Source organism: Squalius cephalus (genome assembly GCF_949319135.1).
Source record: "Squalius cephalus genome assembly, chromosome: 13".
Lineage (NCBI taxonomy): Eukaryota > Metazoa > Chordata > Actinopteri > Cypriniformes > Leuciscidae > Squalius > Squalius cephalus.
The window spans coordinates 22027938-22042937 of NC_137134.1; the positions used below are offsets into that span (position 1 = coordinate 22027938).

Genomic DNA, 15000 nt, shown 5'->3' on the forward strand with positions numbered 1-15000 from the left:
ATTAATAATAATATTTATTATTAGCTATTAATAATAATATTAATAATAATAAAAACTATTATAATTATTATTAACTACTTTATATTAACAATAATAGTTATTATTATTATTAATGTTTATTTTTAGCTGTTTTAAGAAATTATTATTACTATATTAAATTTATACTTATTATTATTAATTTAACTATTTTCTCTATTTATTTCTTATATTAAAAATAATAATTGATATTATTAATATTATTTAGTTTTATTGTTATATTTATTTTTAGCTATTATTGTTATTTTTACTACTACTACTACTAATAATAATATAGTAATGTTTTTACAATACAGTAATTAATTTCAAATACAAAAAAAAAAAAAGGGAATTGATTGGATTTTGAAGGTCATCTCCATTTATATGGGAATTTGGAAGGAAGGGGCTAAAAAATAAAGAGTTCTTGATGATGTCAGCAAAACAGGAAGGTTGTTTCATATGTAGAGACAGTTTTTACGTTTTGATAAACGTTTTGTTAAACAAAATTATTTACAGTTTTTGCAATAACACTGACAAGAAGCTTGTGTTACTGATATAAGAATATTTTACGCCAATATAAACACGTTCATATTTGGCAGCTCGCTCACATCTAGGCGAATATATGCATTTATGTTTAGCAGCTTCACGCGTTGTCTTAACGAACATAAAATGTCGTTCAAAAGATTCTCAGACTTGTTAAATCTAGGAAAATTGTTGAACAAAATCGCCGCAGTGCATCATGGGAAATTCCAGGAAAACGTTGTCAGATCAAGTCCCATAAAATCAAAACAAAGAGTTTCGCGCAGACACGGCCGCTCACTTCCTAAAAATCTAATTTTCAATACCTCATGCCAAATGTTTTTGAAACAGAAAACCAAAGTTCGCCGCGTTTCCACATCTGAAAGCTCATGAATTGCAGATGTTTTCGCGTTAGCATAAGGCGCGAGAGCTGGATGTTTCACGCGTTCTGTGGCGCCAAGGACACCTGCTTAGATCTGAGGACAAACATGGCGAAACTGCATTAAAACGCGAGTTTATTGAATCACTGCGTTTGTCTTTGTCCCTTTTGAGTGGTGGGAATGAATTCATCCGCATGAAAAGGCAGAGGACTTGGCCTCTGTTTCTTCTGTAAGGATAATGGTGCAAGAAACCAATAATCGCGGGACTTTAGTGCCTGTACTTTTTGTTCCATCTTGTGAAACCCTGATAAAGGCATCAAAGAACCGCCGCCAGATCAGCTAGCTGCCAGAAACATGTTCCTGAATCAGATTGATGGAATCAGATTTCATCGAGTTACATTAGCTTTGGTTTCTCTGGTCCCTGCTGGTCCTCGCATGGATATAAAGCAACAGGCTTCTCGCGCCGATGCTCATTGTTTTCTTGGCGCGGGACTTCATGGTGTAGTATTTTATAGTTTGTTTGTTTTTAGCGCCTGGAGTTGAAATCGATACACCTAAACCTGTGGGCTCCAGAGACCCCCACAGAGAACGACAGACTGACGGAGGTGCTCTCTTTTATCACAGTTGGAACAGTGCTTCTGTGTGGCTTGGATGTGTTGGGAGTTTCTTGTACATTGCGCTGTTACCTCTAGTCTTAGTGGGCAATCTCTAGATTTATGTTATGAGTTATATAAAACAATGATTTCAGAACTGTCTTTCTCATTCACACACACACACACACAGACACACACTCACATACATCTATCTTTATGAGGACATTCATTGACACAATGCAATCTCTAGCCGCTTACCCTAACCTTACCCATCACAACTAAGTGCCTAACCCGGACCCTTACCCTAAACCTACCCTTAACCTCATTATAACCTTATCCCTAAAACCAAGTCTTGACCCTCAAACAGGCCTTTAAAGGGGTCTCAGAAAGTGAGGACCGGCCAAAATGTCCTCACTTTACTCTCTTTGTCCTCTCTCCAATGGTCTAAAACTGTCTGTCTGCAGCCTGATCTCACGGCAATTCGTACGAATTCTACGAGGTGGCTAATTCGTACGAATTCATACGACCTCACTCGTACGAATTCGTACTATTTTTGCTAAATCGTACATATTTTACGAACTGCCCAATTCGTATGAATTCATACGAATGACCTACCCCTGACCCCGCCCCTAAACCTACCCATCACGTGGGTTTAGACAAATCGTACAAATTCGTACGAATTATAGCCACTTTTTTATCACTCGTACGAATTGGTCGTGAGATAGCGTTGGTCTGTCGTAATGTTCTATTGTTCTGTCTGTCTATCGTCCGTTTGTTCATTCTATCATTTTATCTATTGTTCTTCTTATGTTCTGTCTATTGTTTTGTTCTATATCATTTGCTCTGTCTGTCTCTATTCTCTTTGTTACCTGCCTTCCTTCTTTTTGTCCACTCTGCTTTCTTCTTTCCTTCTTTCCATCATCAATCCATACCTTCTCTTTCTTTCTTTTCTTTTTTTCATCTGATGTCTTTGCATCCAATGTCCTTCCTTCCTGTGCTTCCTCCTTTCTGTACGGTTTCCTTCCTCATCCTTTAAATTCTGGATTCTCTCTCTCTCTCTCTCTCTCTCTCTCTCTCTCTCTCTCTCTCTCTCTCTATATATATATATATATATATATATATATATTAGACGCATACATATACAATTTATTTCCTTTAGTCATCTATCTATCTATCTATCTATCTATCTATCTATCTATCTATCTATCTATCTATCTATCTATCTATCTGTCTGTCTATCTGTCTGTCTGTCTGTCTGTCTGTCTGTCTCTCATTTTTCATTATTCAGTATTGTGATAGGTCTCTCTCTCTCTCTCTCTCTCTCTCTCTCTCTCTCTCTCTCTCACCCCTACCGTTGTCCTATCCCCGTCTTTCCCTCTCTCTCCCATCCTACCTCCCTCCCTCCCTCCCTTTCCCTCTCTCTCCCATCCTACCTCGTTATCCTCAAACGGAGGCGCAAGCAGTCCGTGTTGTCCGTACAGTCACACACACGCACGCACACACACACGCGCGCGCGCGCGCACACCTGCGGGAGGAGCTGCGCTGCGGGGCGTCAGACCGGTTTCACTCAACTTGGGCATCATCATCATCATCGGCGCTGGCGGAGAACGGATCTGCTCGGGACTACATCCAGCCACGATGTCCGACTTTATTTTGGCATTTCTGAGCATGTCGGGATTAATTCTGCTGGTTAAAACGCTGACAGTGGCTGGAGCTGAGCAAGGTAAGGCATTTCAAACTCTACTTTATTAACGCATCTAGGCTAGTGCAGAAATATGCATTATCTATTGGTATAAAACTTTTGTACGTTAGGAAGTATCTATCTATCTATCTATCTATCTATCTATCTATCTATCTATCTATCTATCTATCTATCTATCTATCTATCTATCTATCTATCTAACGCTTATAGACTCTATTTTACCTACTATAATTACATAACTTGCCATTTGTAAAAGAGAAAGAGCGCTTTGCTGACTAAATCAATAAATAGTCAGTTAAGCATATACTTTCTCAGAAGTTGAAGTAGAAGAAAATGTTTTTAAACTAATTGTTTAAGTTGTAAAAGTACATCTGTTTAGATATCTTTTGAACTTAGACTCTTTAAAAAGGTTCTCAACACCCTCTTTTTTAAGAACCATCTTTCAGGCTCTTGAGGACTTTGTTTCTTTGGAGAATATAAAAGTTCTTGCAGTTCAGGTTTCTGGAGAACCCCAAAAATGCACCTTTTGGATGTCTACCTTACTTAAAATACTTGATTTATTCAATCAGATCCTTAGTAGAAGTTTCAAGACCTGAACTGGGTGTGTCGGATAAAGGGAACATGCGGTGGGATCATCCAGGACCAGAACTGCATCCACATTTGAATGAGCTGAGCGATATAAAGTAGTTTGTAGAGGATATAAAGTTGTTTATTTGCAATAGATTATGGTTTAACTCTGGTATGAGTGTCATTTTTTTAATAAAAGCATCTGGCTGAGATTGTCTGCTAAACTCTGACTCCCTGATGGCTTTTAAATGCAGTGCCATCTTTGTGTTTTATTAGGAATAATAATGCAGTGTTTTGTACTGATCCATCAGATGCGCACACAGAACTCGGTATAAATGGCAGGGTTGCATTTACAGCACAACGGTTTATTAGGTTAATAGCAAATGTAACTGAATGATTCATCACTAAAAGGCATCACCACCTCAAACTGGCAACCAAACCCACAATTACCTCGACTTGATATTTGATTAACCATCATTCTCAGTTTGAAGATGTTCAAGGCTGTTCCAACAGATTGTAAAATGCAGATTTATACTTCAAATGTCCTCCATGAAAAAAAATTATCATAATTTGATTTCCATCTGCTAAGTTTCTCTAACTGACAAAATTTTGCATAATTTGTGATCCAACAAAGGTGCTTCAGTAATATCTGAATATTGCTTTTGGGACTGCATTACCCAGATCTCACTTTTTAACATTAAATATCAGATTTATACCGTATTTTTGATCATATCCTTTAAACGTCCCCCATGAAAAATACTAAGTTTCTCTAATTGACAAAAGGTTTGCCTAATTTGTTATCCATCAAAGGGTTAATGCTTCATCAGTATCTGAATATCGGTTTTGGACTGCATTTTTATACGTATCAATCTCACTTTTTAACATTAAATATCAGATTTACTTTATTCTTGATTATATCATTCAAACGTCCAAATAAGTTTCTCCAATTGACAAATGGCAACATTTTGGACACAATTTTACCGAATTTGTGATCCAATAAAGGGTTAATGCTTCAATAATATCTGGACTGCATTTTTACACGGATCTCACTTTTCCGATTTAAACCCGTATTCCTGATGATATCCTTCAAATGTCCTCTATGAAAAATAATAAATTGATTTCCTTCTGAAGTTAATTGACAAATCTAGCCTAATTTATGATACAACAAAGGGTTAATAATATCTGAATAATGCTTTTTAACTGTATTTTTATACATACAAATCTCAACAGAGCATTAGGGTTGACTTGTAAATGAAAATGGATTTACTGTCCATGTTGAAATAAACATTTCATGTGGGGTTTGGTACAAAGGGATGGTGTTACCAAGTTTATTGAGCAGACATTCAATAAACTGTTGACAAAATGTGGTTACCATAAACAAATCAACCAGCGCAACAAGTGCAGCTCCCTAAGGGCTCCATTACTGCGAACCGAAAACACTAATGGCCTGTAGACTGAATACTTAGTGTGGTAAATGTGTCTCTACCAGTGTAATGTTGGCTAGATATTTCCTTTTGGGTGATGTATCAATCTGTCTAATAGAAATATGTCATATTATTAACACTGGACCAGAATTTCCACTTGAAAGCAAGAGCTGAACCGAGTTTGCGTTCCATTTGATAATGTGATTGTAGAGTTATGTGACCTTCATATCATAGTGCTTGTTTTGTAAGAGTTTGTTCAGCCAAACTGCTTTATTGTTTGGATGCAATTTTGCAACATGGCAGACATGAACTAGATTTATAATAAATGGAATCAGGTGGCGTTGTGGTTCAGGTGGTAATTTTGGCACTCTGTGTGAATCTGGAAACAATCTCTGGTTAAAAAGGCTTAAATTTATGTAAAGAATGAGGATTTTGGGTTCATGCATGCGGATGATAGCAATCTGGACTGCCGGGCTGGTTATTAATGCTGTTTTCCTGGGATAGGCCTTTGTTGAAAGTCAACGCTGCAATTTTCATATTGGCTTAAGACTTGACTCATGATTCAGTTGTGAAAGACGTACTGGCTTGAGAAATGTTCCCCTCTCATGCTTGGTTTCTGTTTTGGCAGCGTGGATCTAGTTATTGCAGTTGGGTCTTGGTTTTATAATCCTTTATTGGAGTGAAATGATCCTTATTTTAAATATTGCTCATTAGGTTTTGGGTGTTTAGCTTCATTAAACAGATCTTAAAATGACCGCCATTTCGTGTGAACTTCGAGAACTTGTTTTAGAGAACACATTGTTCCCACATGTGCCTCAGGGTCAGGACTGAGTATTTATCATTAGGATATGGTGTTCAGTGTTTTTCACAATAGATGGTTCAAAGCTCCAATACAGCTGCAACATTAGACCGCATTGTTCCGAAATATGTGTTTGGAGTAATAAAGTGTAAAACCCTTTTTCTAATAAAGCATCTGACAGATCCAACTGCATGCAATGTTACATGCATGCATTCATGCATACATACATACATGTTACCTTGCAGTGTGATATTGATGTGTGTGGGAAAAAATACATGTATGTATGTGTGTATACACTGTCAGTCGATTCAGCTGCCGACTCTTGAAGGGTGTTCTTCAGCCCGTTCATGAATCTGCTGAAGGCTATGCCTGATGCTTACGGCTTGAGTATTCCCTCTTCATGGTTTCTGTCTAATTTATCACTGTTTCTTTTAGAATATCTGTAGTTTCCCGTTCCTAAAACGGCCATGCATAATTTAACATTATCGTTTTTATTTAAGACATACGAATGAATTCCAGGCTCACTTCTTGACCTCCAGTTCGTTACGTCAGTTTGACATAAAAACCATTCCGATGTTAACGGAGCACTGTCCCCTCCAGTGACTTCTCTGCCAAGAACCATTCGTGTCTCGTTTTCTTCGAAATTGCTAGTTACAAGTTCTAGGCTACATTGGCTTTTACTCCTAAATAAAACATTAAACGAAATAAAATATTAATAATGATAAAACTTTTGGTGTCCCGTTATTATTATTTTCGAAAGCATTTGACGCACAATCCCGTGTTTTTTATTTGTGTGAACTATTATATCAAGGCACGATCACACCAACAACAATAACTTTATAGTTAACTATGACTGTATTAGAACTAATTAGCTGTCCTTGGCATGAACAGGCATTTTTACTTTTGTTATTAGAGTATTATGTAGCATAGAATTCACCTAGTATGAAAAATAGCTATAGTTTAGCTGTTAGTTGCACACAGCTTTTACAAAAATGTGTTTACTGCATTTGTAAAGCTCACCCATTCAACTCTGTTACCGAAGTTGTTGTAAGAAAAAAAAGAAAGAAAATCTTTAATTCATTGGTTCCCATGAAATCAACTTTTGGTCTATTTTGGTCTCTTACTAAGTAACCGCTTAATTTTAGCTAAATTTGCCACCCTGTTATTCATCCTGTTGATTTATTATTATTATTATTATTTAATACATTGGTATAAATCCAATACATTGGTATAAATCCATTACATTGTATTTTTTTATCAATATTTTGTTTGAATACATGTCTGAAACATTGGTAACATGGTTAAAACAGTTGGGGGGAAATGTTGAGAGAGAGAAAAAAAACATTTTTAAGAGTTTCAGGCCCTATTTGTACCATTTTTGTGGAAAGTGCCAATTCATTACTGCAAATGCTCATGTTTCTGTTTGCAAAGGAAATCATTACTTGGCACATGACTGGCGAATGAACCTTCGGTTTCGATGCTAATGGATGGTTGTAGTCTTGGAGATGGTTGCAGTTGTGTTTCTAACCCATTAGCGAGAGTAAAAATTTCTCCCTTTATCACAGAGAGTGTCTTTGATCCTCGAGATTCATGGAGAGCGACGGCAGTTTTAACTCGCCGCTCATGGGCATCTCCATGCATCGGGATTATGTACTTCACTAAGTTTTCACGGCTATTGCCTAATTGATATTTATGGTCGTATTTCTGGCGCCTAAGTTAAGTCCATCACATTTCTGTATCCTTTAAACTTGCTGTAATTAGAAATTCAAATATCTTTAATGGCGTATCATACAGCTGTCTGCATAAGCAATGGCTAATTAGTCTAAATCTTGAAATCTAGAGTCTAGAATCTATATCTAGATCCATTTATGTGATATTTTTTTGTAAAAAATGCATAAAATGAAGGCAGTACAACAACAAATACATCCACTGTAAAAAATATATGATCAAGTTATGTTTTTACATTACTTTTTTATGACTTATGCAAGATTCAACTCATTTTTAAGTGCGTTTAATGTAATTTAAGTTGATATGACTTAAACATCCAAGTTGATTGTACTTAGAAATTTTATTGAGTGTTTTTTTTACGAGAATGAGATTTGCATTTTCCTAATGACAATTCAAGGACATGCAATAATAATACAAATAATGTCATAATGGCAAAATAAAACACGTATTGTCAACGTTCTTGACCGGTTTTGTGGTGTAAATATCTAGATATAAAACAGCACAGTTTACTTTTATATCTCTTGTAGACATCTGTCATAAGAACAGCTCAGAGAAAGAGGTTTTCTGCTGTCTTATGTGCTGAAATTGTCCTACGTCTGATAAATCAATTATTACTCTGAAGGTTTCTGCCCCGCGTTGGGCGCCAAGTGACTTTGGAGTCACAAACATGTCACTGTTGCACTTGACATATTGTACTTTAATTTGTTGTTTTCAGTGTGGCAATTTGGGCTTGTTGGGGATGGAGGGATGGAGACCAGTGTATATCAGAGCGCATTTGTTGTTGTCGTGCTCCCTTGAACGCATTTCTGCCTTTGTTTGTGCCCTTTGGACTTCATCTGAATGTATAGAATAAAGTGTGGAAGGCAAAGCAGGCCAGAGACTACAAGAGCTGCAAAAATCAAAGGACACACAGTCCTACTTCCATCCCTGCATTTACATTTGACTCCCACACTCGCACACCGCTCTGACGCATTCAATTACACTTGATAGCATACCTTACTTTCTCTGGTCTGATACCTTACGCTGTCAAATATGCCTTAAATTTCGATGTGATGAAATGAAAGCAGATGTTTTCAGGAGAGGCGGCGTGGTCTAAACCCGTATGAAGCACCTATAGGCCTGATGTTTCTCAAAGGCGAAAGCGCTCTGATGTGACGCTTTTAACTTCGGTGAAGAACAACAGGGGGTCTTTTAAATTCAGATCAGTACTGTCACTACGTCTGCACAGACACAGATGCACACAAACACACTCGTAAGCAGCCGTTAATGCGCGCAGACACACATTTAGTTTCGTAACCGTTCAAATGACATCATTAACATCAAAGAATTGGTTCAGCCAAAAATTCAATCTCTGTTATTATATATTCTATCTCATGTCATTCCAAACCCGCATGTTGTTATTTTTGTCTGTAGAACAAAAACGGAGAACTTTTGAACAATGTTCACACTGTTCTTTTTCATATAGCGACTCCATAAAAGCTCCATAAAATGACCTAAAAAACTGGTCCATATGAGTTTTGCACAATATTCCGAGTCATATGATAGCTTTGTGTGAGGAAACGATTGAAAACCTTCCTTGTAAATGGGTTCAGATTAAAAATTTTGTTTACATGCACAGTCTTGCACAAAATTGATGGTTTCTTTGTCATTTTTTTGTTGTTGCATTAAGTGCATATCCGTTTATGTTTTGACTTCAAAACTGAAGGATAAACTCATTATTTGTGATTGTAATTTATAATTGATGTAAAATGTTTTTCTTGTATTGTTGAGTTTAGTATTTTTGATAATTAGCATATTATTGTGTGTGTAAATATGCCTATTGATGCCAAAATGCCATTGGTTCTCAAAACAATTCCAATGCCATTGGTTTTCGACACTTTTAAAGTGCGTTGGAATGTTTTGTTGTGCCATTTGGTTCTCAGTTGGTTTGCAAGTGAGTGTTGCATGCTAGTTCATATGTGTAGAATGGAGAATCGCTGTGTAATTTATAACTGGTAATTGCTTAAACTTAAAACTTTCAGCTCGGAATATAGCGCACACTTTGTACAGGCTGCATTTATTGTAGTTTTACGATAGTTTTATTGTAGTTTACGTTGTCGTACACATTTGTTTATTGACTGAAGATAGGATGTTGAATGCGAAAAACAACATTTTTACACTTTTTTTTTTAAGTCTATGAATGCTGAAGGCTATTTAGTGTCACATTACGGTTAAAATGTGTAGAATTGAGAATCGCGGTGTCATAATTGACGTGACTTGACTTTAAGATCAAAATATAGCGCATTGTTGTCTTATGATAGTTTTATCGTATTTTATATTGTCATACACCTTGGATTGGAATTGGATTGCGCAAACAGCATCATGTCATCACATTTTCAAAGTGTTTCATTTATTCATTTTTTTTTAAATCAACTTATGAATGCCGTACTTATAGTGCTAACATTACATGTCAGTTCAAATATGTAGATTCAAGAGAATTTATATATATATTTATAACTGATAACTAATGGAATTTAAGACTTTCAGTTCGTAATATTGTGTACACTAAATACAGACTGCATTTATTGTAGTTTTACGATAGTTTTATTGTAGTTTACGGTGTCGTACACATTTGTTTATTGACTGAAGATGGGATGTTGAATGCGAAAAACAAAATTTTTACACTTTTTTTTAAGTCTATGAATGCTGAAGGCTACTTAGTGTCAATGTAACATTACGGTTCAAATGTGTAGAATTGAGAATCGCGGTGTCATAATTGACGTAACTTGACTTTAAGATCAAAATATAGCGCATTGTTGTCTTATGATAGTTTTATCGTATTTTATATTGTTGTACACACTGGATTGGAATTGGATGGCGCAAACAACATTGTGCGTTTAATTTTCAAAGTGTTTCATTTATTCAATTTTTTTTAAATCAACGTATGAATGCTGTATATAGTGCTAACGTTACATGTCAGTTCAAATGTGTAGATTCGAGAGAATTGCTGCAATTTATAATTGATAACTAATGGAATTTAAGACTTTCAGTTCGAAATATTGTGCACACTAAATACAGACTGCATTTAATGTATTTTTTACGATAGTTTTATCATAGTTTATGTTGTCAGACGCACATTTTTAGACTGAAGACAGAATGTTAGATTGCGCAAACAACATTTTTGGAAAGTGTTTCATTTTTTACACTTTTTTAAAAATTTTTAAGTCAACTTACGAATGTCTTATTATAGGCCTGGTTTTACAGACAGGGTTTAGATTAAGCCAGGATTAGACTTAAACATTTTATAAATGTGCCCTAGAAACAAAACCCAATCCTATTGTGCATTTTGAGATAAAACAATGACACTGGCATGTTTTAAGATTTGTCAGTGCAAGTTGCTTTCAGTTAAAACGGCTCAAACATGCATTTCAGTCTGGGACTAGCTTAAGCCTTGTCTGTGAAACCAGGCGATCTGCACATTAAACTATGAAATAATGTATTTTGTAAGTTCTATTCCTTGATTTCTCAATCAGAACAATGCTGTCAAGTGAGGTTGAAATATTACATTAAATATATATTTAGACGATGAAGGTGCAGTGAGTATGAGATTCAAAGGTCTTCAGGGAGAGTTGCCTGGCTGGTTAAATGAGAAAAAAAAAAAAAAAAAAAAAAAAAATTCACACAATTAACATTGATTTACTGACTCCACATCAGCACAATGGAGCAGATTTCAGTCTTAATTTAGACATAATTTTATAGACGGGTTAGAGATTCAATATTCTGCAGGTTTCACATGATGGAAATTTGACAAAAACCCCAGCATGCATTTAATAACTTCAAATGTTTTTCTTATGCGAGTAGGTGTGAATGAGTCTGAATCCAGGCAGGTTAAAATGGCCTGACAGTCCCACGCTCTGCTCTCTGAATGCGGTTCGGTGGTTTTTTTCTGTGGTAAATCTTTCATGTAGCAGAGGCCAAAACAACAACTCAGCCCGACTAATAAAGACACAGCTCTATTGACTATAAACCAAGGGGCTATAAATCCTATAAACACTTAATAGACTCGGTTATAGATTCCCAACGACGTCTGCAGCGCACGCTCGTGCCAAATTACAAAGCAATACTTTGTATTGTAGAGGGCAATATCTCAAAGTAAAAAAGGCACATCTTTTAGGAATCACTAGTTACTTTAGCAGTGTAGTCAATTGTGCACATGTTATTTGAGTGAGAAAATATTCAATTGAGCACATGCTATTTGAGTGATAAAATATTCAATTGTGCACATGCTATTTGAGTGATAAAATATTCAATTGTGCACATGCTATTTGAGTGCTAACATATTTATTATTCACTAACTAGCTGCAAAAGTCATTTTCATAATTTTATTTTGTTATTTTTATTTATATACTGTCATATACTCTATTTATTTAGATATTTATTTAAATTGTTAATTAGATGGTTTGAGCAACATGAGCCATGGAATTTAATTTAATTTAATTTTAATAATGTAATATGCACTTATATGCTGTTAACATGTGTTTGTTTGTTTGTTTGTTTGTTTGTTTAGAGCAATTTAATGCCATGGACCTGTATACTCTCTCTCTCTCTCTCTCTCTCTCTCTCTCTCTCTCTCTCTCTCTCTCTCTCTCTCTATATATATATATATATATATATATATATATTTATTATTATTTATTTATTTTTATTATTTATTTATTTTTTATTATTTATTTATTTATTATTATTATTATTATTTAATATATTTATCATATGAACTTATATAAATAAATAAGTCATTGGGCCTTATTCAGAAAACATGAGCTAAACAACATAAATTGTTCCATTTCAATGGGGCAATTTCCAAACAAACAAACTAATAAATTGATGTTCTGTATGCATTTTACTATATAAAAAAAAGTTTGTTTTCTTCTTGTTTCTAAGAGGGATTCTCGTTGATGTTTTTTTGGTGACGGACAGTTTTGAGTTTGAATCAGGTGCCTTGAAAAAACCATTAAGCTCAATAATTACCTTTCCTGTGTCGTTCAGTTTCTACTCACTGACGCGCAGAATTATGACAGTGATGTATCACTGTATTTCTTGCACATTAGTGCATGTACTGTGAACTGTCATTCAGTTAAAACAAACAGGTGGATGACCTGAGAATTATTTTCATCAGTGTCAGAATCAGTACCACATTCAGCTGATGTGTTTTTACCAGTGAATGTTGTGCCGGAACCTGGCTCTGTACTTTTGCCCTGACAGTATTTCTGTGACAAACACTGTATTGTTTTTACCTGTACAGCCTGTCATCTCTAGCGGTTGCATTGTGTAATGAGGCTTCTGTACACAGACCGAAACTGAACACAAATTCTCACTGTACGCCCCCATGACATGCTTATATTACCTTGCTGATCCTCTAACAAGCTTACCGGACATGTTTGACCTGCTGGGATCCTTCAGTTGAATATCAGAACATAACATCACTGTGGTTTTATATCTGAGTTTTAGAAATGTATATCAAGCCATTTCCTATTTTAGCAATATTCGGGTAGTTTTAACAGGAAATGTATTTATATGGAATATATAAAGAAATGATAGCATCATAATTCTTTATATGGGCTATACATATATCTTACACTGCAACAAATTCGCTATTCTACACATCTGGCAGCCGGGTCTAGAATTAGTCTCTATTTTATTTTATTTTATTTTATTTTATTTTATTTTATTTTATTTTATTTTATTTTATTTTATTTTAGTTGTTTATTTTATTTTAGTTTAGTTTAGTTTAGTTTAGTTTGTTTTATTTTAGTTAGTTAGTTAGTTAGTTAGTTTGTTTGTTTGTTTATTTATAGAAATTTAATGTAATTCACTTGTATGCAATTGTATTTATTTTATTTTATCCAATCTTTTACTTTAAATCTGTCATGCACATACTGTTAGTTAGTTAGTGAGTTAGTGATTTAGTGTAGTTTAGTTAGTTAGTTAGTTGGTTAGAGCAGTTTAATGACAATACTTGTATACTTTTTTAGGTTTTTATCATAATAATATAATATAATTAGAACTTTCAAATCGATTAATCGTGATTAATCGATTAATCACATCTAACATAAATGTTTTTGTTTACATAATATGTGTGTGTGTATATTTTATATATATATATATTTGTGTGAATGTGTGTGTATGTATATACTGTATATCAGTGTTGGGGCTGATATACCGGGGCGCTATATTTTTTTTCCCAGGATGGTAGGGGAAGACTCATGAATATTCATTAGGGAAGTCATCCCTGATTGGCCTTAACTGCCGCGTGTCGACCAATCGGTGATGGTAAATGATACCTCGTGCCAAACCCAGACCAATCACCGTTCCATTCACGCCCTCCTCCCCTTCCCTTCTGTTCTCTGTGTTGTGTGCCTTGTGTGTGATGAAGGTGCTACTGGCAAATGTAACGCAAGTAACTAGCTCGGGAAAACTGTAATAATATTACTATTTTCAGACGAGTAATGCCTTGCACTACCAGTTACTGAAAAAAGTAATATTATTACAGTAACGCGTTACTTTGTAACGCGTTACACCCAACACTGCTGTATATATACACAGACATGCACGCACACACACAAATATATATATATATATATATATATATATATATATATATATATATATATATATATATATATATATATATATATATATAATATTTATAAATGTATGTTTATGTAAACAAAAACTTTTGTAATATAATATAATATAATATAATATAATATAATATAATATAATAATAATAGGCCCTGAGGTGAAGTATCTTGCTCAGAGATACACCTGTGAGAATATTCTCTCAGTAACATTAGTTCCAGTCTCCACCAGGGATCAAACCATCTGACCTTTGCATTTCCAGCCTAAACCACCAGTTCAACCACTAGTTGAGACCCTCCACTTGTTTGTTTTCCTGCTTGAACCGCAAGTTCTTTTCAGACTCCCTGTGTTTTTCTATTGTTCCGCCGTACATATTAAGTGAAGAGCCATAATCCGTCTCGGAGGGGTTCGAGACAAAAGTGATAGATATTATCATCCTAAAACTCCCTTTAGGCTTAATCTGATAAATAGCACATTCATAACGCGCCATCGATCGGCTGTTTACGCTGGCCGGAGCGCAGGATCGATGAGCGAGAGGTTTGTGCTACTGCTAATGTCCTTGCGAACTGACAGGACGGTGTTTGTGTTTGTGTTTGTGTTTGTTGAATCTCTCAGACCTGGTAACTGTCAAGGGCCGAAAAGTGCTTATTTTAGC

General features: G+C 35.1%; 2 protein-coding genes across 2 annotated transcripts in view; one reads left to right on the forward strand and one right to left on the reverse strand.

The window, feature by feature from the left end:
* The window catches only part of gtpbp1l (GTP binding protein 1, like), a 17453-nt gene extending 14466 nt beyond the window's left edge, over positions 1–2987 (reverse strand). Inside the window, exon 1 of the mRNA XM_079889546.1 lies at positions 2941–2987. The gene's annotated coding sequence lies outside the window, so the exon portion shown is untranslated. The remainder of the gene's footprint in view (positions 1–2940) is intronic.
* Positions 2988–3044: 57 nt separating this feature from the next.
* The window catches only part of lrp1ba (low density lipoprotein receptor-related protein 1Ba), a 228690-nt gene continuing 216734 nt past the window's right edge, over positions 3045–15000 (forward strand). Inside the window, exon 1 of the mRNA XM_079889543.1 lies at positions 3045–3230. Coding sequence (XP_079745669.1) covers positions 3146–3230 — 85 coding nt within the window. The 5' untranslated portion in view covers positions 3045–3145. The remainder of the gene's footprint in view (positions 3231–15000) is intronic.